The 26282-nt window shown below is 35.7% G+C and overlaps 1 protein-coding gene across 4 annotated transcripts in view; it reads right to left on the minus strand.

Moving 5' to 3' along the window:
• Positions 1 to 26282, minus strand: part of LOC124535507 (pyruvate carboxylase, mitochondrial) — a 52069-nt gene continuing 25787 nt past the window's right edge. For 2 of the 4 annotated variants that reach the window (XM_047111713.1, XM_047111712.1), the window contains exons 4-26: positions 25919 to 26059; positions 24502 to 24617; positions 23865 to 23959; positions 22289 to 22457; positions 20745 to 20851; positions 19385 to 19509; positions 18343 to 18552; positions 17636 to 17726; positions 16113 to 16248; positions 15490 to 15672; positions 13539 to 13553; positions 13108 to 13158; positions 10905 to 11154; positions 9545 to 9692; positions 8174 to 8433; positions 6326 to 6540; positions 5417 to 5627; positions 4360 to 4566; positions 3757 to 3865; positions 2979 to 3104; positions 2328 to 2489; positions 1378 to 1453; positions 1 to 909 (exon numbers count right to left, since the gene is read on the minus strand). In XM_047111713.1, coding sequence (XP_046967669.1) covers positions 737 to 909; positions 1378 to 1453; positions 2328 to 2489; positions 2979 to 3104; positions 3757 to 3865; positions 4360 to 4566; positions 5417 to 5627; positions 6326 to 6540; positions 8174 to 8433; positions 9545 to 9692; positions 10905 to 11154; positions 13108 to 13158; positions 13539 to 13553; positions 15490 to 15672; positions 16113 to 16248; positions 17636 to 17726; positions 18343 to 18552; positions 19385 to 19509; positions 20745 to 20851; positions 22289 to 22457; positions 23865 to 23959; positions 24502 to 24617; positions 25919 to 26059 — 3376 coding nt within the window. In that variant the 3' untranslated portion in view covers positions 1 to 736. The remainder of the gene's footprint in view (positions 910 to 1377; positions 1454 to 2327; positions 2490 to 2978; positions 3105 to 3756; positions 3866 to 4359; positions 4567 to 5416; positions 5628 to 6325; positions 6541 to 8173; positions 8434 to 9544; positions 9693 to 10904; positions 11155 to 13107; positions 13159 to 13538; positions 13554 to 15489; positions 15673 to 16112; positions 16249 to 17635; positions 17727 to 18342; positions 18553 to 19384; positions 19510 to 20744; positions 20852 to 22288; positions 22458 to 23864; positions 23960 to 24501; positions 24618 to 25918; positions 26060 to 26282) is intronic. The other 2 variants (XM_047111714.1, XM_047111715.1) reach the window with 2 other exon arrangements.

Here is a 26282-nt window from a genome sequence, read left to right on the forward strand (position 1 = left end):
AATATTTTAAAACATTTATTAAGTTATAAATATGCAAAATTAACAATAAAAAGGATAACAAATCATATTGGAAGCACGCAACCATAAAACAAAGTAATTATTTTAAATATGTAAAAAAAAAACATTGTACATTTAGCGCTTGCTCTACAAAATTAAGAACAGTATAAAATGTCTTTACTTCATTTAAGATGTCTTTTTGTGTGTTACCAGCATTAAAATTCTATTACAAATATTGTAATCGTTCAAATGAAATAAAACATGGAATGACTATTCTATTTTTAAAAGTTACAAAAGGCCATTCGATATCTCAACACTTCGTGTCGTGTTCTTAAAAATAAAATCTCTAAACGTATAAATTATTTCCTATCTATTCACAATCCGTGTTTGTACTGTGATGTTAAGTATTGCGGGTAGTTGACACTATTTAATAGTGTTAATATCACAGGTATTGTTTTCATTTAAAATTCATTATTAATTGCGTATAATTTCACGAATTTCATACCCTTATCGCTCCAAAATATAATATAAAATTTGCACAACAAAGATAAAGTTCTAAATAAGTGTAAATCGGTTCAAATAAATAAAAAAGTGTTTAAAACATTTAGGAACAGATAACATGTACGTATATTCATTAATATTGTGATTTTTTGTTTTGTATAAATTTGTAAATATTTCATAATAGCAGTCTGATTGGAAGTGATATAAGAACTTAAAGGAAAATGAACCTTATTTATGCTTATTCTATGGTACAGATCAGGTCGTCTCCCTCCAGCTTCTGGCCGTTCGTGATGGCGACGGAGACTATGGTACCAGCTCGTGGGGCTTGGACGATCATCTCCATTTTCATGGCTGACAACACTGCGATTGGTTGGCCTTTGTCGACCTTGTCACCTTCCTTTACTTTAATAGCTGTGGAATACATTTTAATGTAACTAAGGTATTTTGTAACTTTATTTGTGCAGTTACAAATTGACAATTCAGTCTTCAACTGATTCTTGATAAATAATGAGTAATGTATATTATATTATTAATTTTTAGTATCAAAGTTTTTTTTTTTTATGGTATAGGTTGGCGGACGAGCATATGGGCCACCTGATGGTAAGTGGTCACCATCACCCATAGACAATGACGCTGTGAGAAATATTAACTATTCCTTACATCGTCACTGCGCCACTAACCTTGGGAACTAAGATGTTATGTCCCTTGTGCCTGTAGTTACACTGGCTCACTCACCCTTCAAACCGGAACACAACAATACTGACTACTGTTATTTGGCGGTAGAATAACTGATGAGTGGGTGGTACCTACCCAGACGGGCTCGCACAAAGCCCTACCACCAAGTAAAATTATGAAAAGGAAAAGAAAATATATATTTACTTAAAACTGTGCCGGGCATGGGAGCACCGACTTGGTTCTTGTCACCCTTCACAGCCTTGGGGTGGATTTTCATTTCCTAAAAGGGAAAGAAAAAATATATATTATAATATATTTGATATATATTATTTTTAATAACGAACGAGAAGTCGATAAGTGTGTAATTAATAATAAATAATTAATACAAAAAATTAAACCAACTTGAAAATTAGAAACTAGTGATATAAAAATAAAAAATTGACGACCTCCGTGGTCGAGTGGTGTGTACACCGGTTTTAATGGGTACGCCACTCCGAGGTCCTGGGTTCGATTCCCGGCTGAGACGATGTAGATTATCATTAGTTTTCTATGTTGTCTTGGGTCTGGGTGTTTGTGGTATCGTTACTTCTGATTTTCCATAACACAAGTGCTTCAGCTACTTACATTGGGATCAGAGTTATGTATGTGATGTTGTCTCATATTATATAAATACACTTACAAAAATAAACACACGTGCTTGGAAGCCTAAATGGATTATTATACTCAAATATAATTCAACATACATTGTTATAGTACGACACAACTTAGATATCGCATCGGCAAAATTCGTAAAACCGATCACATCCGAATTGAGTACGCTATCCCAAATTATCAATATTTATTTCTCACGCGAATATGATCTTTACAACAACGTAATAACTTGTAAATCATATGACCTAATATATTCCTCAATTTGACACGTGGATTTACATGCACTTGCTTCCTCTGACGCGTGAATCTATAGCGACGAATAGCGTCGAATGGCGCGATAGGGAGCTATTTCTATTGGTTGTATAAATCGGCAGTAATCGGTTTTAATTTCATTCCATTGCATTTTCCGATGCTACATCTAATTTGTGTTCTACTATACATACATTTATGTCGAACTGATAACCTTCGTTTTTAGAAGTCGGTTATAAATAATGTGTGTTTACCTTGCTGGCTTGATCGTCCCTGATGAACACTGATCTCAGCTGTCCGTTAAGTTCGAAGAACACTTCCCTCTCTCCAGCCGCGGTCATCTCGTCGGAGATGGCGAGTGTCTTAATGTCCAAGGTCTTGCCTCTCTCGATCTTGACTTCGATTGTTTCACCAACCTGAATTTATAAAGTCTCCAGTTAAAATCATATACAAATAGGACACAATAAAGTACAATTTTCTAATAATATTAAGTAGTATACGAAGCATTAACCTCGTACGGGTTAAACAACAACAGCCTGCAAATTTCCCACCGCTAGACTGAGGCCTTATCACCCTTTTAGGAGTTCAGGAGAAGGTTTGGAACATATTCCACCTCGCAGGTAGATGGAACACAAATGGCAGAATTTATATGTAATTTGAAACATGCAGGTTTCCTCACGATGTTTTCCTTCACCGCCGAGCTTGAGATGAATTATAAATACAAATTAAGCACATGAAGATTCAATGGTGATGGCCTGGGTTTGAAACTGGTCTACTTTGCCAGCTTCTTTCTTTCTCCTTCTCTTTCGTCATGCTTCACGGGTAGTAATAGTTATTTTTTTGGTCAAATGTCTGTTTAAGGTGACCTAAATAATGGATCCTGTCGAATAATTCTACAAGCTCACCGTGGGACCGACGAGGAAAGTCTTGGTGTCGAGGTGTTTGACGGGCCCGTACTTGTCCCGGATGCGGAAGAAGTCGTTTGCGACCTGAGGGTACATCGCCGCCGACATCACATCCTGATCTGTAACCTGGAAATAACGCCATTACATATTTATTAGTGTGTTTATAGTATAAAAACTATAACCTCATCTTAATATTTAAATTTTGACGACCTCCATGGTCGAGTGGTTTGTACACCGGTTTTCATGGGTACGCCACTCTGAGGTCCCGGGTTCGATTCCCGGCCGAGTCGATGTAGATTACCATTAGTTTTCTATGTTGTCTTGGGTCTGGGTGTTTGTGGTATCGTTACTTCTGATTTCCATAACACAAGTGCTTCAGCTACTCACATTGGGATCAGAGTAATGTATGTGATGTTGTCTCATATATTTATTTATTAATATGAGGTGTCGAAAGGAATATTTTCATCTTCAAGTACACATTACCAGAAACATTTTTAAAGATGATTACTTTTTAATGAGCACTAGAGGTGGAATTCTCAATTTTTGCGGCATTTCGTCTTTTTTACCGTGTCACTTGCGAATATGAACATCTTTTAATAGTCAGACATCCAAATGGGCATCAATATGTTGCTATAAGCCACCGGGTAGTAAGGCCTGACAGGATTTTCATAAAGTGCTGTGTCCTAGGGTTTATTTTTGTTCTTTTAGAGCAATGTCAACATTTGTCCATATGAAAGTAATATGGTGATGATATTTGCATAAGTCCAAGTTACTTTACCCCTGGGTAAGTTTCTTGCAGTTCCTGTTTCAATTTGCTGAAATCTAATGGCGGTAGCTCTTGTCCGGGACGTCCTTCTATTCTTGGCATGTCTTTAAGGATTTTTGATCTGCAATCACATAATATAAATAAATAATCATTATATTCATTGAAATTTTAATATACAGATTTTATTTCAATCCGGTACAGGGTACTTTTGAGAACTTACGAATAATTTTCGCACTATTTTTGATTGCATGGTTCTACAGTAACTATAAAAAATATTAAATAAAGTATTTTTTAAATAATAATTGAAATTGATGAGCTGAGATGGCGCAGTGGTTAGAACACGTGCATCTTTACCGATGATTGCGGGTTCAAACCCAGGCAAGCACCGCTGATTCATGTGCTTAATTTGTCTTTATAATTCATCTCGTGCTCAGCGGTGAAGGAAAGCATCGTGAGGAAACCTGCACGTGACAAATTTCATAGAAATTCTGTCACACGTGTATTCCACCGCATTGGAACAGCGTGGTGGAATATGTTCCAAAACCTTCTCCTCAAAGGGAGGCCTTTAGCCCAGCAGTGGGAATTTACAGGCTGTTGTTGAGTATACATATTTACCTTAGAGGTTCGGGGAATCCACCGTATGGTATACCGATGGCACCTTGGAAGAATTCCACGACGGATTTCGGGAACGATAACTCCTCAGCTCTTGCTGTTATATCTGCGGCTGTCAGTTTGTTCTGTACCATGAACTGTGCGAGATCACCGACTACCTTCGATGATGGGGTAACCTTGATGATGTCGCCCAAGAGAAGGTTGGCCTCCCTGGGGGAAATTAAATTTGTGAATAAATCCGACTGGAATAGGCAACAAACTAAACTGTAACGTAACCGTAAACATTGAAGAATTATTTATAAATGAAATATATAATATGTTTGTATAATTCATCGTAACACTGTAAATACCGTTAGATTCTAATCTATCTCGCGAGATTGTATACAATTTAACGCATTACTTTTTGTTAGATTATAATCTATCTAAGTAAATTTCAGTTAAATTATAAAACTCTAACCTAATCTAACAGAAATGTTATGAACTATCCAAATTTTATGTGTTTTATTGTAAGTTGTATAAACGTTCACAATCTTTCGACTGTTTACAATTGCGCGAAATAGATTATAATTTTATTTGTAATCATATTTCACGGTTCACAGTATTTCGATACTTTACAATCTCACGAGATAGATTGTAATCTAACAATGTTTGAAATCGAACGGGGACATATATAATTATAGTTGTCTAATTTTGTATATGTTTTATATAAACACGAATTTTAAATACTTTTACTTGGTGGTAGGGCTTTGTGCAAGCCAGTCTGGGTAGGTACCACCCACTCATCAGTTATTCTACCGCCAAATAACAGTAGTCAGTATTGTTGTGTTCCGGTTTGAAGGGTGAGTGAGCCAGTGTAACTACAGGCACAAGGGACATAACATCTTAGTTCCCAAGGATGGTGGCACATTGACGATATAAGGAATAGTTAATATTTCTTACAGCTTCATTGTCTATGGGTGATGGTGACCACTTACCTTCGGGTGGCCTATATGCTCGTCCGCCAACCTATACCATAAAAAAAATCTTAAATCAAATAATCTAATATATCGATGTAGTTAACCTGTAAGCTTTCTTAACTTCTTCGAACTGGCTGCCCAATCCCAGAGAGAAGGCCTGGAACTGCAAGTTGGTGTACTGTCCGCCGGGGATTTCGTTGAGGTACACGTCAGCATTACCAGACTTCATGGTAGCGGTGCATTCGAACGGTCCGTACAATGTTCTCGCTTGCTCCCAGTACGCGGAATACTCAGAGACAGTTTGAAGGGGTATACCTATAAATGAGCAAAGATAATAGTTATTATTATTTATATTTCTTGGACCTCTTGAAATGTAAAATGTCTGTGAATTAATATATATTAATTTATCTCGGCGCGCGGTTTTCTCTTTCACTATGGATACTCATACTTTTAGCCTAATTCATCTATAAGTTAAGACTAGACCGTCGAAGCAAGATGGATTTATATGATGCCTATTTCAATGATGGAAAAAGATGAACAAACCTTAAATTTACATATTTGCGATTTGCAACTAACTTAGCTACATTACTTAAGAGGTTACGATTGATAAATTTTTAATTATACAACACTTAAGTACTTATGTCCACTTTAATTTTACTTCCGAAATTGGATGAGATTTGTCGACGTTCAAATGTTGTTTATAATAATAACAACATCAACAACAACAGCCTATTAAATTCCCACTGCTGGGCTAAAGGTCTCCCCTCCCTTTGAGGAGAAGGTTTGGAACATATTCCACCACGCTGTTCCAATCTGGGTTGGTGGAATACACATGTGGCAGAATTTCTATGAAATTAAACACATACACGATGTTTTCCTTCACCGCTGAGCACGAGTTGAATTATAAAGACAAATCAAGCACATGAATCAGCGGTGCCTGCCTGGGTTTGAACCCGCAATCATCGGTTAAGATGCACGCGTTGTAACCACTGGGCCACAGACGCGAGGCTCACCGGTGTCGAGCGGCGTGGCCTGCAGCGAGGCGACGAGCGCGCCCATGCTGGGCTGGCTGGTGAGGCCGGACATGGAGTCCACGGCCGCGTCCACCACGTCGGCGCCCGCGCGCGCGCACGCCAGCATGGCGGCCACGCCCGCGCCCGACGTGTCGTGCGTGTGCACGTGGATGGGCACCGCCGGGTGCGCCGCGCGGATGGCCGAGATCAGCATCCTGCGCACGCGCACAACGCTTATACATCGCCACTCGGCTCTCGACGGAACAACCACTGAGTACTATGAATATCGGTCTGGGACGTCAGAGCATCCAAAGTACTGTAACTAAAATATTCGCCGTATTCCTTTTTAACTTAACACAAACATCTGTGAGAAAGAGATGACCGATTTCGTTTATCTTTGTTTCACATATCGTACAATGCTAAGTTAAACAAAGACAGGACGATATCTGAAATCGGATGACAACACCGATATTTAATCCACATATGCGACTACCGACGCAGGTATCGAACTTATAAAAAATATCTATGAGGCCTGGGTTTGTGATCACGGGTAGACTTTGATTGTGTTCAGCATGAAACTCTGGTCAGGATACTATATCACTATGGAATTAGAGAATGTGCACTCGATCTTCTGACTTCCTATCTAAACAATAGAATTCAGGGGGTTGACGTTAAAGGGACAAGGTCTCCGGGGGTCTCAGTTGGTATGGGGGTCCCACAAGAATCAATTCTTGGAACTTTTCTATTCCTCATATACATAAATGACTTGCCCTTTCTTGTTGGGAACAAACATGATATAGTATTGTTTGCTGATGATACCTCTTTGGTTTTTAAAGTTAATAGGAAACAGGTTCAGTATGACGATGTAAACAATGCTATGTCCGATATAGTACATTGGTTTAGCGTAAATAATCTTAGACTGAATAATAAAAAAACTAAAATTGTAAAATTTAGCACACCAAATGTGCAAAATGTAAAACCCGATGTACTTATCAATGGAGAATCGATGGATCCAGTTGAAACAATTGAATTTCTTGGCCTTACTCTTGATGCCAAGTTACAGTGGCTTCCCCATATAAACGGATTGGCGGGTAGACTGAGTTCTGCGGCATTTGCGGTCAAAAAAATTAGATTATTTACTAATGTTGATACGGCTCGACTAGTATATTTTAGTTACTTTCACAGTATAATGTCCTACGGTATTATGCTTAGGGGTAACGCAGCCGCTATCCAAACTATATTTGTGCTGCACAAGAGGGCTATTCGCGCAATCTATAACCTAGGAGCCAAGGAATCATTAAGGTATAGATTTAAGAAATTAAGACATTGACTGTTGCTTCTCAACACATATTTTGTAATGTTTTGTATGTACGGAAAAATATTCATGTTTTTATGAGAAAATGTGATTCTCATAACATTAGTACAAGGAACCAACACAATCTTGTTACTCCTGTTACTCGACTGCATAGAGTCACTAACTCTTTTGTGGGGCAATGTGTACGCTACAACAGGACCCCAGAAAGCGTTCAAAATGCTTCTGTTGCAAAATTTTAAAAAATTGTTAAGGAACGCTTGTGTGCAAAAGGTTACTATACAATTAGCGAGTTTATGTTTGATAGCATACTACTATGTATCTTAATAATTTGACAAAAAAAAAGACCCGCTGAGTTTCTTTCGCCGGTTCTTCTCAGGTCAGGGTGTTCCTTTTTCCGAACCGGTGGTAGTGTTTATTTGCCAATCAATAAGTAAGTGTAATGCTTCTATATTGAATAAACGAATTTGAGTTTGAGTTTGATATCGGATGTCATACAATTCGGATATCGCTCATGCCTAGCCACTAATACTCACTCGGCAGCCTGGGGTTTGAGGAGTCCGGCCATATCCTTGATGCCGAGGACGTGGGTTCCGGCCTTCACGAGCTCGTCAGCAAGGTTCAGGTAGTATTTGAGGTCGTATTTCTTTTTGTTGGGGTCGGACACGTCTCCGGTGTATGAGATGGCGGCCTCAACGACTCCCCCCGCTTTGCCCGCCGCTTCCATACCGAGGATCAAGTTGGGCAAGTAGTTCAGTGAATCGAACACTCTGAATATGTCCATGCCGGCTTTTACCTAAGAGGAAATGGACTATATTAATTTTGAAATCAATTTAATATATTTCATTAATTAAACCTTTTTGTCTCGAAGTATATTTATACCAATAATTTTATAATTTTATTTATTTATTAATTTATTTTTTATCTTCGGGAAACAAACACCACAATAGAACAGTAATATGAAAACATAATAAATTAATACATAAACCAATCAAGTTTCCACTGACATTTATTACAAATTAGAAGCAGTAAGTAAAGACTAGGATCATTATATGAAGAATTAAAAATAAAACATAAAAAAATAAACATTAAAAATTAATAACATAACACAAAATTAACATTCATTCATGTTCTTTTTAAAACTTAAAAGGGAACATGAAAATATATCTATAGTACTAAATTTTTTATTATACATGTTACACGACCGATAGATAAAGTTTTTTTGGGCATACTTAATCAATTATCCGTTAAGACGGAATTTATTTTACTTATACATAATATATTAGTAATTAAAAACAATGACTTTTTAAAATCATTTCACAAGTTTGTACAAATTTGTTTCTTCACTAATATAAATTGAGATATCGTCAAGATTGCTTGAATACTGTTAATTATTGGACAATATTTTCAAAATTAATTAAAAGTCATATTATTCATTAAAAGACTAGACCTCCATCATAGGGCACTAATTACTGTAAATAACAGCATTGTAAATCTGTTTGTTTAAAAAGCAACTATGCAAGTTTCTTGCCGTTTCTTTTCGCTAGAAGCTTCTTTCCGAAACGGTGGTAGTATTTAATTACTGAGGATTAAAAAACGCTTCATTGTGAAGTTTACTTGAATAAAATTGATTTAATTTGATAGCTTATATGACTTTCAATAAATAATAAATAAATATATGAGACAACATCACATACATTACTCTGATCCCAATGTAAGTAGCAGAAGCACTTGTGTTATGGAAAATCAGAAGTAACGACGGTACCACAAACACCCAGTACCAAGACAACATAGAAAACTAATGGTAATCTACATCGACTCGGCCGGGAATCGAACCCGGGACCTCAGAGTGGCGTAACCATGAAAACCGGTGTACACACCACTCGACCATGGAGGTCGTCACTTACGGCCATATCGCAGAACTCAAAGACGACATTGTCGGGATAGTTGGTGTAGCCGACGGCGTTGGCTCCGCGCAGCAGCATCTGGAACGGCACGTTGGGGATCAAGCGCCGCATGTCCTCCAGTCGCTCCCACGGGCACTCGTGTAGGAACCTGCCGGGACAGACACTCATTATTGTATAGAAGTTTAGGCTACATATGTAGAACTTATATGATATTTAAAGACAGAGTCGGATTTAAAGGTCTGGAGGCCCTGGGGCCACAAAGCAGTTGGCCTAGACCAACAGGAGCGTGGAGATCCTTATAATTATATCATGGATTAATGGATTAGTTACTTTTAAAATATTAAGTAGTAAGATTATTATAATTTGACTATATCTCGGTATTTGTTAACTCACTGAAAACTTGTGACCCCTACTTATGTGGAGGCCCCAGGGCAGTTGCCCCGGTCGTCCTTCCCTAAATCCGGCCCCGTTTAAAGATAAAATATGGGCTTTTTGAGAGTTGCTTCGAATCAATATCAACAGTCTGTAAATTTCACTCTGCTAGGCTAAGGCATCTCCCTTGGTGGAGAAAGTAAGGAACATATTTCACCACGCTGTTCCAATGCGGGTTGAACAGCGTTTGTTGCCACACATGTGGCAGAATTTCTATGAAATTAAACACATACAGGTTTCCTCACGATATTTCTTTCACCCACTAGCACGAGTTGAATTATAAACACATATTAAGTACATGAGTATTTAAAGTATGTCGTTTATTTTATTTATAAACTCTTTATTGCACACTCTATACAGACAAAAATAATAGGAGTAAAACAAAAACAAAGAAAAGAGAAATGTACAAAATTATCGCTGAAACAGCGACGATGCGATGTCGTTGTAGGTTTTATAATATCATTGATTTATTTTACTATAGATAAGAACATATTCTATACTCAGTATGATTTTAATCTAACAAGCGTCTCGTCTAATTTAATAATTGTATTAACTTAAAAATTAACTAACATGACTGTATTTTTTTAAATGTTGAAAAAGAGTAACTACTGAGTTTCTTGCCGGTTCTTCTCGGTAGAATCTACTTTCCGAACCGGTGGTAGCTTCACTTAATTGTAAAATGACGATTCAAAAGTGCCTATAAAAGCCTACTTGAATAAAGTTTATTTTGATTTTTTGATTTTGATTTCATTGGCTTATTTTACTATAGATAAGAACATATTCTATACACAGTATAATTTTAATCTAACATGATTCTCTGAACACAAAGCACCTTATAATATCATTGATTTATTTTACTATAGATAAGAACATATTCTATACTCAGTTTACTCGTCACAGCGTCGCAGTCAAAGCATAGGGCGCTTACCTTAGCGCGACGTCGAAGGTGGCGCCACCCCAGTTCTCGAGCGAGTAGAGGTTGTGCAGGTTGTGCGCCACGTAGGGCGCCACGGCGAGAAGGTCGTGAGTGCGCACGCGCGTGGCCAGCAGCGACTGGTGCGCGTCGCGGAAGGTCGTGTCCATCAGCAGTAGCCCTTTGTGCTGCCTGACGGCCTTGGCGAACGCCTCGGGCCCGCCCTCCCTGAGGATGTCCTTGAAACCCTTGGGGGGCTTCACCGCTGGAAGTTACAACCACCTTGTGTTACTCAATACTCCATTGAGTTCGACTAATTTTGATTGAACCTTGAGACCAAGTCTTAATCTATTTTTTATACATGTATACAGATTATATATGTTCTTTATAAAGACCCAAATTATAAAAAAATATTGCAATGTGTGTTGCATTAATGTAAGTCAAACGACTATTTTATATAAAGAGTGATATGAGGCCTAACTTCATTATAAAATTCTCATAATATAATAATAACAAAATTGAATTTCATTCAATAAAATAATCAATTAATTTGTTTATTTTACCTTCAAATAATACGAACTAATTCGATTCCAGCATTCATCGTTGAGTAATAATAATATATGTATATTTGAAACCACAATTATTACAAAAAATGTTATAATGACTTTTGAAAAAACAACATTTATTTATGTTGATATGAGAACGATTTTTTAAATGTTATAAATGATTGAAATATATCATGATATAATATGTGCTATCTTTAAAGCGGCAAGTTAAAAAATATAGCACATCATTAAATTAATATTCTTAATAAATATTCTTGATTATTAATAATAAATATTGATTTATTAAACGCAAGGTTAAATACATATTTCATTTACAATGATATTGTAAAATAATATAGTATTAATTACGCGCGGCAAATGATTTAATTACTTTCGATTAGTTTATTAATAATTAGTCACTTTTATTATAATGATATGGTTTTAAAATTACTTGTTTGGGGTATATACTTTTAGCACTATACCCTGTACAAGATAGCTTGATCTTTTTGACAAATGTAAATATTAATAACATTATTTGTTCATATAATAATTTTAAAACTTGTAAAGTTATTTAAAAAATAACTATAATGTTAATAACATATTATTTGTTCATTTAATGATTTTAAAAATTGTAAAGATATTTAAGAAAATACCTATAATACCTTTTGTATTCCTAACGATTCAAGCGTTATAACGCTACGAAAATTAAGATTATTTCTATTATATATTACTGCTTCAAAGTGAAATTTTAATAGAAACACTGAAAGTAATAAATGCTTGTACAATGTTACTTAGATCGGAAAGTAGGGACGCGATACACAGTAACTGCTACAAATATCGATTACAAAAATCCTTATTAAAGATCATTGTTATGTTATTGTTACATTGGGATCTCTTTAGCTGGTTTAACCCTTTTTATAAAAATAAGTTAAAAAATTGAATTCTAATTTAAATTACGCATTTCATCGTTCCATCGACTGTCATATATGTTATATTGTCTGTTTCTCAGCACTAGCCCATCTGTCAAAAAGATCAAGCTATCTTGAACAGGGTAAAACGTAACCCATTGCATGCAAGTACAGTCGGGGTAAGAAAAGGTTTATTCAATTTAAGATCTATTTTCGTGTGCTCAGTACGAGCGATAATCTGCTTTACCGATCGAGAATGACATATTGCGTCGCAATTATTTGACGTTTATATGCAAACGGTACTTAGAGTTTAAGACTTGATAAAGGAATGAGTCGAGATGGCCCAGTGGTTAGAACGCGTGCATCTTAACCGATGATTGCGGGTTCAAACCCAGGCAAGCACCGCTGATTCATGTGCTTAATTTGTCTTTGTCATCTCGTGCTCAGCGGTGAAGGAAAACATCGTGAGGAAACCTGCATGTGACAAATTTCATATAAATTCTGCCACATGTGTATTCCACCAACCCGCATTGGAACAGCGTGGTCGAATATGTTCCAAACCTTCTCCTCAAAGGGAGAGGAGGCCTTTAGCCTAGCAGTGGGAATTTACAGGTTGTTGTTGTTGTTGTTGTTGTTTGTTGTTGTTGAAAGGAATGAATTTGAAAACTGACGAAGGTTTTCTTACCCTGACTGTACATCGAATATGGGGGGGACGCTCGCAGACATAATTATTAAAGATAATGTCAATACAAAATTCAGTCTTACCTGTGTTTTCGCCAGTCATTTCTTGCCTTTTAATGGCCTCAGGGGAAAGGTCTGAAAAATATGATTAGTGAAAATAATGGTTTAGTGATAATGTTAGCGAGGTACGCACGTAATGACATTAAATAATAAAAAATAAAATGTGCACATAAATCATGGCCCTTCAAATTGTTAGTCGAAAAAAACGCACACAGTTAAAACAAAAAACACATAGAAACACATAGAAATGGCCGTTTTGTTATGTGAAACTTTGACCTTTCGACGTTATATTACAAGTGTTCGTCGAATGTGATTATTTTACGACGAATAACACCAAACCTGAAATACTTTAATTGGCATGTGCTCATAGTTAATGCGTAACAAAAAAATACAAAGCAAGTATTGTCGCGGAAAGAAATAGAATACTAGGTTTTAAGTAAAGTCTTTTAACCTACCATGACCAGAGCCGACTGAAAAAAAATTTACTCTTTTGAATCAATACTATTTTAATATAATTAAGATATGTATATTCTATGTTATAATTTAATATTATTTTTTATTACTGAAGTTTAATATTCAATAAATGATCGAAACTATGTGTCCTAATATGCGTCAACAGCTTTAAACTAATGATAAAAGGCACCTCTGTAAAAAAACACGGGATCTATCCTGAATCCTCAGGCTATTTTAGTCCTAACTAACAAAGGCATTAAGCCTAAGCGGGATAAATAGGAACATTAGTGATTCCTTATTACTGCTACTATTCTTTATAAATAAGGAATTAATTTAAATACAGCATTATTCCTTCGGGATGTAGAGGTTTACTAAGAAAAGAGTTTTGGAAATTTCCATACCAAGGGCGGTAAGTGGAAAAGCTATCTATATGTGCCCTGCTTCATATAGTTACATTATTAACCGCGCGAAGTTGGGATGTCAGTAAGAAGTCATACAGTCTAAAAGACTTTGTTTAAAAAGTTACCTCATTTTATTTGGGTCGGCTCTACATAGATATAGACAGACCATATCTCTTTAAATTCATAATATTATGATGATAATCGGACAAATGTCGTTATGAGCAGTTATGGTGCTTCATACAACAATTTAGATGTTTTTAGTAAGATATGCATTAGTCTAAATGTATGTATGTATGTATGTACACACAGACAAAAACAAACTTGTTAGTTTTTATATTATTACAAAAAACAACAGTTTATTTAAATTAAAATTTTAATCAATTCGGTAATTAAACGTTCATATAATAATAATTAAAGTTTTATTGTTCAGAATTAGAATTAATAGTAGTCACTTTTATGCTACATTATAATTTCTTGGTTGAATAAAACCTTTTTAGCTGTCTGATTTTTTATCTGTCAGATTTGTTTTTACTATATGACTTTCCATTGATACTTGTATGTTCAGCGTTAATAAAATTTTGATAATTCAATGCTTGTTTTTTTTTTTGTTATATTTTACTTTACCGAATAGAAATCGAGTCTTTTAATACTATTACTGGAACTCCAATAATTATATTAGAAATAAAATACATCATATAATGCATACAATATTTTTTTAAATTATATTATTGACAAAGAATTAGTTCTTCAGTCAAGAACTATCCCTTCAATTTATTAAAAAAAAAAACAGTTCTTTTTTAATACTAGTGACGAGACAATAGTTTCCGAGCACGCGACAATACAATTTTTTTTTCGATGACAGCCATCTGCTACTTGTGATACGGGCACATAAACTGTTAAAGCGCGTTCAGTAGTTTCGTGATAATTGGATACCGTAATTATTTTTCATTCAAATAATAGAATAAAAAGAAAGTCCTGTGTTTTGAATGTTACTTTAACAGATGATATAATTTTCGACCGCGTTCGATTTTTAAAATATTTTTTTCATAAAGAGACATTTGCTAGTTTCATAGAGGGGAGTGTTCTCTCTCTCTCTCTCTCTCTCTCTCTCTCTCTCTCTGTGTGACAATCGATAATGTGACAACTGCGTCACCATCCTTGGGAACAAAGTTGTTATACCCCTTGTGTCCGTAGTGATACTAGCTTAATCATCCTTCACATCGGAATCAACGACTTAGTATTTTGTTATATTGATAGAGTGTGTTGATAAATGCACAGTAATAATCTGGTTAAGATGGAATTAGACGATGGCCTATTAACAAGGAATAAGTATTCCTTGAAAGTCGTAAATTTCAGTGAGATTTCATTCTTGGCCCGGTACCGTGTCATCTTGTAATATCATATAATTTCAGCTGCTATATATTTCGTTTTGTGTACTCAATCGTACTAATTTTAAACTAGCAGTTTATTAATTAGCTTAATCAAAAAATTAATCGCCTAACAATTTTATTTTACAAAAATCGAAATTCGTAATTGTGATTCAAGGACTTACCCAATGGCACTGGTGGTATGTAGGGCTTCACGTCGGAGGGTGGTATGCTGGTGGCCAGCGGCGTGGCGGGACCGTTGACCAGCACTTGCCCCAAATAGTTCAAGATCTTCTGGGCTCTGTTCTGGGATGCCTTGAACATGAAGAGTTGAGGATTCTCGTCGATGAAGTATGTGTCGACGGCGCCTGGAATATTATTTATCAGTTAACTTTTTTCTTATGACGGTTATAGGTAATTTTGTTAGAATAATGATGAAAGAAATTTTACTAAAGGGTAATTGGAAAATTTAAATAGTACTTCGAGACGCAACACACGCACACACACACACACACAAACACACACATAAACGGCCTGTAAAATTCCCACTACTGGGCTAAGGTCCCCCTCTTGAGGAGAAGGTTTGGACCATATGTCACCACGCTTCTCCTCCTCGCTGGTTTGCTCACGATATTTTCCTTTACCGCCGAGCACATCATGAGTTATAAACACCAATTAACATGAAAATCCTGTGGTGCTTGTCTGGGTTTGAACCAACAACCACCGGTTAAGATGCACGCGTTCTAACCACTGGGCCATTTCGGAACCTCCTTGGTTATTTATTATTAAAGAGTAATAATGATCATACCGTTGAGGAACTTCTGGTTTTCGAGCACGTTAAGCAAGAAGGGTATGTTGGTCTTGACGCCGCGGATGCGGAACTCTCGCAGCGCGCGATTCATCTTGGCCGCCGACGCCGACAGGTCTTGGGCGTGCGAGATCACCTGCACATTAAATATAAATAAAATAAAATAAATATGAGATAACATCACATACATTACTCTGATCCCAATGTAAGTAGCTAAAGCACTTGTGTTATGGAAAATCAGAAGTAACGACGGTACCACAAACACCCAGACCCAAGACAACATAGAAAACTAAAGGTATCTACATTGACTCGGCCGGGAATCGAACCCGGGACCTCGGAGTGGCGTATCCATGAAAACCGGTGTACATACCACTCGACCATGGAGGTCGTCAAAATTACAGACATATGTCATTTTGTTACCAGTAGTCGCCTGTGGTTTTGCTTTTTTTTTAGAGTATTGTTATGTATCAAGCAAAAAGTAGCCTGTGCTTTCTTGGAGTTCAAGTTTGCTTCGTAACAACAACAACAACAACAGCCTGTAAATTCCCACTGCTGGGCAAAAGGCCTCCTCTCCCTTAGAGGAGAAGGTTTGGAACATATGCGCTGTTCCATTGCGGGTTGGTGGAATACACATGTGGCAGAACTTCTATGAAATTTGTCACATGCAGGTTTCCTCACGATGTTTTCCTTCACCGCTGAGCACGAGATGAATTATAAAGACAAATTAAGCACATGAATCAGCGGTGCTTGCCTGGGTTTGAACCCGCAATGATCGGTTAAGATGCACGAGTTCTAACCACTGGGCCATCTCGACTCACAATAAATAAATAAGTAAATAAATAAATAATAAATAAACATGAGACAACATCACATACATTACTCTGATCCCAATGTAAGTATCTAAAGCACTTGTGTTATGGAAAATCAGAAGTAACGATACCACAAACACCTAGACCCAAGACAACATAGAAAACCAATGATAATCTACATTGACTAGGCCGAGAATCAAAACCGAGTTGCCTACCCATGAAAACCGGTGTACACACCACTCGGCTACGGAGGTTGTCATGTGTCAGGCAAAAAAGTAGCCCATGTGCGTCTTGGAGTTAAAGTTTGTTTAACAACAAATTTCATAAACTCAACTATTACTTATTATAATAATGTATACTATAATAAGTAATGGTTGAGTTGTTAGGTGGGATTTGGTGAAAATTTCAGCACACTATGTTACTGAGGATTTGTGATTATAGAAATTACAGATTATTTTCGATATGTTTAGTTTCTTAAAGATATTTTAATTCATATCAAGCAGGGTATGGGATTATGTCGTAATTATAAAACATGTATTTAGCCATGCACAAGAACTTAAAATTTAGTTGCTCTGAGTACCAGCGTAATTTTTGAGTTTGGAATGATATTTTATTCTTATTACCCCAAAGGTTAGGGATGGTATATACATAGCAAACTTCCTATTTATCATAAAATACATTTAATGCTATTTAATATATAAGGTAACATATTACCTTAACAAGAAGAGAATCGTAGTAGGGAGATATGATAGCACCGGCGTACGTGGAGGCAGAGTCTAGACGGATGCCCATACCCTCTCCGGACCTGCGAAAAATTCGTTTAATTATACAGAGTGTATTAAAAACAAACTTATTTGCATTCTCATTCAATTTCAAATGTATTACAATAGCAGTGTATATATATGTGATCACAGGTAAAAGGAATACAACACCTTAGTTTCCAAATATTGGTATTGACGATATAAGGATTGGTTAATGTCTTACAGTGTCAATATCAAGGAGTTGTGGTGATTATTTACCACCAGGTGACATATTTGCTTATACTTGCAGCAGACAGACAATATTTAATATTATGTTATTTTTTTATATATATACTTTATTTATCGCCATCTACTGTTATTTTTGGTAACGTATATAATGTACACTCGTACAAAAATTTAACAAAATCAAAATTAAACAAAAAGTCTTTATTAAATTAGGTCATGTTACACTGTTGAATTCAATTTAAAGCGACCAATAACAACTTTTGCAACAACTACTATTTTTATATACCCTGTTTATAAGTTAATAAATACAAAGTACAGACTTTTTTAACTAGAATATAAAACTTCTATTGAGTAGAATGACTTACCTATCATATCTTTTTGACATGAACTTTTTAATTTTCTTTTTCATTTAAAGATAAGTTGAACGAAACTTACCTAAATACTTCAATTCTTCCAGTACTGGGTTGGAAGTTGTTCGCCGGATCTTCGGTAGTGACTCTGCACTGTATCGCGAAACCTTCAGCCTTGATCTTGTCTTGGGTGAGACCCAGTTCAGGCAGCGTCATCCCCTCAGCCACGCGGATCTGTGACTGGACCAGATCGATACCAGTCACTTCTTCGGTGATTGTGTGTTCTACTTGCAACCTAGAAAGAGAAAGAGATATAGAAAGAGATGTTATAACAGTTATCAGCCCTGACTTCAACAATACAACAATAACAGCCTGTAAATTCCCATTGCTGGGCTGAAGGCCTTTTCTCCCTTTGCGGAGAAGGTTTTGGAACATATTGCACCACGCTGTTCCAATGCGAGTTGGTGGAATACACATGTGGCAGAATTTTTATGAAATTTGTCACATGCAGGTTTCCTCACGATGTTTTCCTTCATCGCTGAGTCATCTCGACTCAACCCTGACTTCAACTTACTTTAACTTTTAACTAAAATAATTAAAAGGAAAATCTTTAAATCTGAAAATTTGTCTCTGCTATAATGCATGTTATATATATGTATATAGACTTTTATATCGAATTGTTCTGAATATCGATGAAAGCCGCGTTAAAGTCGGTCGTTTAGTTTAAAATATCGTGTGTCTCATTAGGTTCAATATTGAATGTCACGGTAGCATGCGTAAGCGATCCCGTGGCGTCCATCGAAAGACGGAGAGGGTACCGCTGGATTTTTAGTGGGAAAAACCGGTACTTGGGCGCACTCGGTGTCCAGGGCTCCGGGGACTCCCACACACCCTCCACTTTCCATCAAGTTGGGGAAGAGCGTAATGCGTTTTACCAGCGAGAAAAAAAAGGTTCAATATTGAATGTTATTCAGGATTAGTATAGGTTATTTGTTAAATACATATTAAATCAGATGTAAATGTAAATAGTTTAGTGATTATATAATTATTATAGGTTATTATTTGTTCAATGAAAATTTAATCAGATGTAAATAGTTTGGTGATTATATAAGGTGGGAGCGTCAGACCTGGCGTTGACCTCAATGAAGTAGAAGTTCCCTTTGTCGTCGAGAAGGAATTCGACGGTGCCAGCGTTCTCATAGCCCACGTGGCGCGCCAGGTGTACCGCGCAGTCCGTCATGCGCTTGCGCGTCTGCACACACACGCACACATTTCAAAATCAAAATCAAAATAAACTTTATTCAAGTAGGCTTTTATAAGCACTTTTGAATCGTCATTTTACAATTAAGTGAAGCTACCACCGGTTCGGAAAGTAGATTCTACCGAGAGGAACCGGCAAGAAACTCAGTAGTTACTCTTTTTTAACATTTAAAAAATACAACGTCATGTTAATTAAATACAATTATTTAAATTAATGTATCCTGCTTGGAAGTCAACAGGCATTAACTCCACGCCTTTTTATCATCTACAAAATCTTGTATCGAATAATATGCTTTTTCTACCAATGTATTTTTACAAACGATTTGAATTTACTAAGCGGCAAAGTTAAAAATTTCTGCGGAATTTTATTATTTTTATTATTTTATTGCCCATATAGCTAAGATGCTATGACCCTTGTCCCTTGTGCCTGAGCCAGTGTAACTTACACTGGCTCACTCAGCCTTCCAACACGTTAAAACTAAGTAATGGTCTGTTTGGCGTAACAATATCAGAGTGCCGGTAGTTACACTGGCTCACTCAGACTTCCAACATAATGACAATAAGTAATCCTCTGTTTAGCAGTACAATATCTGATGAGGCGGTACTAACCCAGACGGGATTAAAGGAAAGCTCTCAAACTGTGTATATTATCATGAAATTTTGGATTAACGATGACAAGGCGTAAGGTACCTAACATATCCCTAACTAAACTAGTCCTTCATTCAACCTTCACGCATTTGATTATATAATCGATATAATGTTACATTTTCATAACATTCGTTTGACACTTATAAGATTATTAATATATTTAGATTAGCAGCACAGCCGCGTCTTTAAGCGCGTTTGTATTTAACAAAAATTATAGCTATAGCCTAAGTTATTCTTTATACCAGTGAAAGTCTCGTCAGAATCGGTCCAGCCGTTTCAGAGAATAGCCAAACAGACAAAAATTGCAAAAAATGTATTATTATTGTTTAAGATATATATATGTATATATATATGAATTTAATAAAAGCCATTATTTTAATATTACAAACCGACACTCTAATTTGATTAAATGTACATAGAACCCATAGAGGTGTCGCACGACAAAAGAAACCAGTTAACTTTATTATCTTAGTGTGCGTGTCTCAGTAGATTTATCTCTTTCTAACTTATTTACCTCTCACTCGTCACTTAAACACGTTTATTGTTCAATTTACTATTATTGTAAGAATGTTTGCTTACCTCAGGGTCCAAGCCTGGCGCCGGTGCGATTTCCACAACTTTCTGGTGACGCCTTTGTACGGAACAGTCTCGCTCGTAGAGATGCACGACATTTCCAGCTTTGTCACCTTTAATTATATATAAATGAATGAGTAGGATGCAAAGATATTTCCAATGGTACGAAGAAAAATAAAGAATGGTGATGTCTTTTAAATAAAATTAAAATCAAAGGTTTTGACAGACCAATTTATATTGTTAACAAAATAAATGTTTGTGAGAACAGAAAAAAGAAAACAATCAGTAGCCGTATATTGTATATGGCTCCGCATTTAAGCAAACTTATTGAAAGCAAATATTTATACAATTAATGATTATATGTTGCAAGCTGAAGCCTAATCAGTGTTGCCACAACAAACTAAGTTTGATTTTTTTTTAGTAAATATGTTTTTTTCGTAATATGTTTAATTGTGTTAAATCTTTTTACCTATCCGAAAATAATATATATATATATATATAATATATATATATATATATTATTTTATATATATATATTTATATTATTTAATCTGTTTATATATATATATATATATATATATATATATATATATATAAACAGATTACTTTGCGAGTTGGAACCAAATTTTATTCCAACACGCTGCTTCAATGGGGATCTGATAATAAATAATCATCCGAAAAATTGGTTATGTTCGTAGAGCATCGAGTACGAAAGAGACAACAATAATTAGATGGCAAAACATTCCTGATTACGTTCGTAGAACATGGAGCACGAAAGAGACAACAATAATTCAATTGCGAAACATTATCGGTTAAGTTCGTAGAGCATCGAGCACGAAAGAGACAACGATAATTCAATGGCGAAACATTCTTGGTTATGTTATACGCATCGAGCACGAAAGAGACAACAATAATTCAATTGCGGAATATTCTTGGTTACGTTCGTAGAGCATCGAGCACGAAAGGGACAACAATAATTCAATGGCGAAACATTCTTGGTTACGTTCGTAGAACATGGAGCACGAAAGAGACAGCAATAATTCATTTGCAAACAATAATTATTGGTTACGTTCGTAAAGCGTAGCGCATCGAGCACGAAAGAGACAACAATAATTCAATGACAAAACATTATTGGTTACGTTATACGCATCGAGCACGAAAGGGACAACAATAATTCAATGGCAAAACATTATTGGTTACGTTATACGCATCGAGCACGAAAGGGACAACAATAATTCAATGGCAAAACATTATTGGTTACGTTATACGCATCGAGCACGAAAGAGACAACAATAATTCATTTGCAAACAATAATTATTGGTTACGTTCGTAGAGCATCGAGCACGAAAGAGACAACAATAATTCAATGGCAAAACATTATTAGTTACGTTCGTAGAACATGAAGCACGAAAGAGACAACAATAATTCAATGGCAAACCATTATTGGTTACGTTCGTAAAGCGTAGCGCATCGAGCACGAAAGAGACAACAATAGTGTAGTAGAGCATAGAGTATGAAAGAGACAACAATAGTGTATTGGGGCGTCTCACCGAGCAGCTGCACCTCGATGTGTCGCGGGCGCTCGATGAAGCGCTCGATGAACATGGAGCCGTTGCCGAAGGCGCCCAGCGCCTCGGACGACGCGCGCTCGAACGACGACGCCACCTCGCTCATCTCGCGCACCACGCGCATGCCGCGCCCGCCGCCGCCGTACGCCGCCTGCGCACGCGCACGCACATACAAATGCTAATAGACCCCTATTGATACCCCAATGATATTCTAATAAACAGATATGTTTTTTTTTTTTATTTAAAATACAACATCCACAGGCTCGCAGATGCCCGTGCCTTTTTTTATATTTTATATTCAATTGCACGCCGCCGCCGTACGCCGCCTGCACACGTGCACATTCAAATGCTAATAGACCCCTATCGATACAGCAATGATATTCTAATAAACAGATATGTTTTTTTTTTTTTTATTTATTTAAAATACAACATCCACAGGCTCGCAGATGCCCGTGCCTTTTTTTTTACATTTTATATTCAATTACATTTTGGCGTTTTATATTTATACTAAACATCAGCAGATCTTCCGCTGGAAATCATTTTTGTCGTCTTCTTGGGAGACGTGGCCCACACTGATTTTTTTTTTTTATTATTAAATAATATATACTAATGTATAATAAATAATATATAAACTATAATAAATAATATATATAGCAGTATATGTGTTCGAATTACTAAAAAAAAACAGATATGTTATACCCATACTACACAACAGAAAAACGTATGTCGCGCTGGGAACCGTTTATTTTTTTACATTTCGTTACAAGTAAAAAGGATAGCTCGATAAAAAAGGGATAACTAGATGTTTTAATTACGCAAAACGTATTACTACATAATTATGATGTATTATAACGTATTCTGGCATAAATATGATGAAAACGACTAAAGGCAAACGTCCCAATTAGGGCGTTTTCTAGTCTTCACTTTTTCCGCGTTAATGACATATCTGTTTACTAGAACATCATTGGGGTACAGTATCGAATAATTATATTCGGCATTTTGGTGAAAATAGTTGTCCTTTAAGTATTTATTAAAAAAAAAATCTTCTTTTGGTATATCTGTTGTACAGCAAGCTCTAAGATTAAAGTTTAAAACGTAAATCATATTTCAGATTATGAAAAAAAGTAATACTAATTTGAAATTTAAAAATGGAATCAACTGATTACAGTTTCGAACGCATTCGGTTTAGCAAATGCTCCAATATACATTGTACATAATTACATATAGCGATTAAAAAGGCAACAATGCATTATTGTAATTGTGATAATACGTTACGTATATACTACACATTATAAAAAAAGTCCCTCGGCTTCGTCTGTCTGTCTATATGTTCGCGATAAACTCCATACTAAATGGATTTTCTTGCGGTTGTTACTAATAGCCAGATATATAATTTATTAAGGTTTTTAAAAAACTTGAAATAGAACGACAACTATTAGAAAAAATAAGTATTAAACATATTTTTTTTATTTATATACTTATTATAAAAAACTTATTTCCATCCGTGCAAAGCCGGGGCGAGCCGCTAGTGTATATTTAAAATGAAGAATATTAATACCTTGAATATGACCGGAAGTCCGTGCTGCTTACAGAATTCGAGCGCCTCTTCTTTTGTTGTTATCGGACCATCCGTTCCGGGAACGATGGGCACCTCTGTTGATTAACCAATTACAGTTACTTATTTTAATTGTTCGAAACATTTCGAAAGTTTTCAATTTGTATTGATGAATAGAATGTTAATAATGTAATAATAATGTGATAATTTTATAGCATTGGTTAAAACCCATAAATGAAGTAAAAACTTTTTTCTATATTATTATCGCGGAACAATGAATATAATGGAGTCGCCATTGATAAGAGATGGATATAAAAGTTGTAGTAGATTTAAAACAGGATCACTTGTGAAATTTTTATACATAGACTAGCTTCTGACCTAACATTCGCAGAGACTATATTTCAATAATATATCAATTTCTTAGACTATGTTCAAAAAAGGCAAAATTATCATTCATATTAGTCCAATAACATTTTATTGTAATAGATTGATTCACAAATGGTAACTACGAAATAATATCTCTTCAAGATTCTTGTCCAATTTTAAGGAATAAGACTGTGTAATTCGTTCTAAATTTATAGCTCATGGAATACTAAATGTTGGCAATTTAATAGCAGTATGAAATACTAATGGAACGCACTGGCTGCAATAGCGGCGGCTCTGGCAGCGACCTTATCTCCCATCTGTTGCACGACGAATGGAGACGGGCCAATGAATCGTAGACCTGCTTTCAAGACTGCATCGGCAAAATCCGATCTGAAAACATTTCGGAATTTTAATCCTAAATCTATAAATTGTGAAGTTGTTGATTTGTTACGCTAATCTCTACTATTCAAGAGATCACCATGAAAATTTTGCACATACGTTCATCAGGGTACAGAAAAGGCAAGGATTCCTAATATATACCTCAAAAGCGGGCAACGCCGTGGACGAAATTATTTTTAACATACTGAAGACGAACTATTCTGATATAAAAAAAAAATGATTGTAATGGTTCTTAAAAAAATGATTTGCAGGCATATAATATGACCAAATTCCACTAAATGATAGGAAGGTTCACAATAAAAATAATAGTCTCTGTGGAGACTATGGGATACGTTAAAAACTGTTTTAGAAAAAATGTATGTGAAGACAAATATTTTATCAATTTAAGTATTTCTTGGATTAGAAAACCGTGGTTTTTTTAAGGTATGGTCAGAACAACAATGTCGGTTGTCGGAATATTTGCAAATAAAGTAATTGAGTGTAAACTTTTACTTATACAATGTAATTACAAATATGAATTATTTATAACTTTACAAATATTAACCAATCAGGTGTTATTTACTACGATACATTTTACAGATTATTTAAAATCTTCCTTTTTTATTTAATATAAAAATAATCTGTTTTGTCAACAGTACCAAAAGAATAACAGGTGAAATTAAATAAAAACTAATATATATGATAGGTCTTTTTATAATTTTGCGGATTTTTTTTGTGATCACTATTGAAGTATTTGGTTTTCTCTCAATCGTGACTACAATTATTATTACTAATCAGTAAGTGGAAACCATTACTCAACCCGTGTACTCGCGCAAGGAGGTCACGGCTGCTGGGCAACTCTTTGGTCGTATCTCGTTTGCTTCACACATAATTATTTAATTAAAATTATAATAATTGAAAAAGGTAATTTTAATGACGCATTTATGATGCTCATACGTCCTATTGAAAATGGGAAAGTTTACCTGTTCTAATATCCGTTACTAAATTACTCGAGAGTTTTGTAGACAGTTTGATATGTTTTTACATATTGTTATGTAAAATAATGAGTGCATAGTCATTTAGTATTATAGACGTATCTCAGATATTTATACAGTTCGTAATAATTTTCTATCCTTTAGACTGGAACAAGGTTAGAATATTCAGTTAGCATATCGACCGGTCATTATCGACTTTAATTAAGTTATTAAATATATTAAAGTAACTCAATAAATGTAATAATAGTATATGTACGCACACAAGCCCGTGCGTGAACTCATACTATTTGTTACATTAGACACAATATATTGACATACCTTTCAGATAGCAGGCCGTATCCGGGATGAACAGCGTCTACATTATTCTCCTTGGCAACCCTGATGATCTCAGGGATGCTCAAGTATGCTTCGACTGGAGGCAATCCCTTGCCAACGACGTACGACTCGTCGGCTTTCTGTCTGTAATGTAATCATTTATTTTTAAACTTTATTTGTTGCATGGGAAACCAGCCAGTGTCTGTCATGAGTTTTTGTTTATTTAAATAGCTATTAGGATTCGTGACATTATAGAAATATTGATTAATGCTGTTCTTTGTGCGAAAGTAGCTCTGTCTGTTACACCGTGACGGGAGATAGTCTGAGTCCCGAGAAGGATGCAGGCTATTTTTACCCTGTTAATGAG

This window comes from Vanessa cardui, chromosome 15 (genome assembly GCF_905220365.1).
Source record: "Vanessa cardui chromosome 15, ilVanCard2.1, whole genome shotgun sequence".
NCBI classification, from domain to species: Eukaryota; Metazoa; Arthropoda; class Insecta; order Lepidoptera; family Nymphalidae; genus Vanessa; species Vanessa cardui.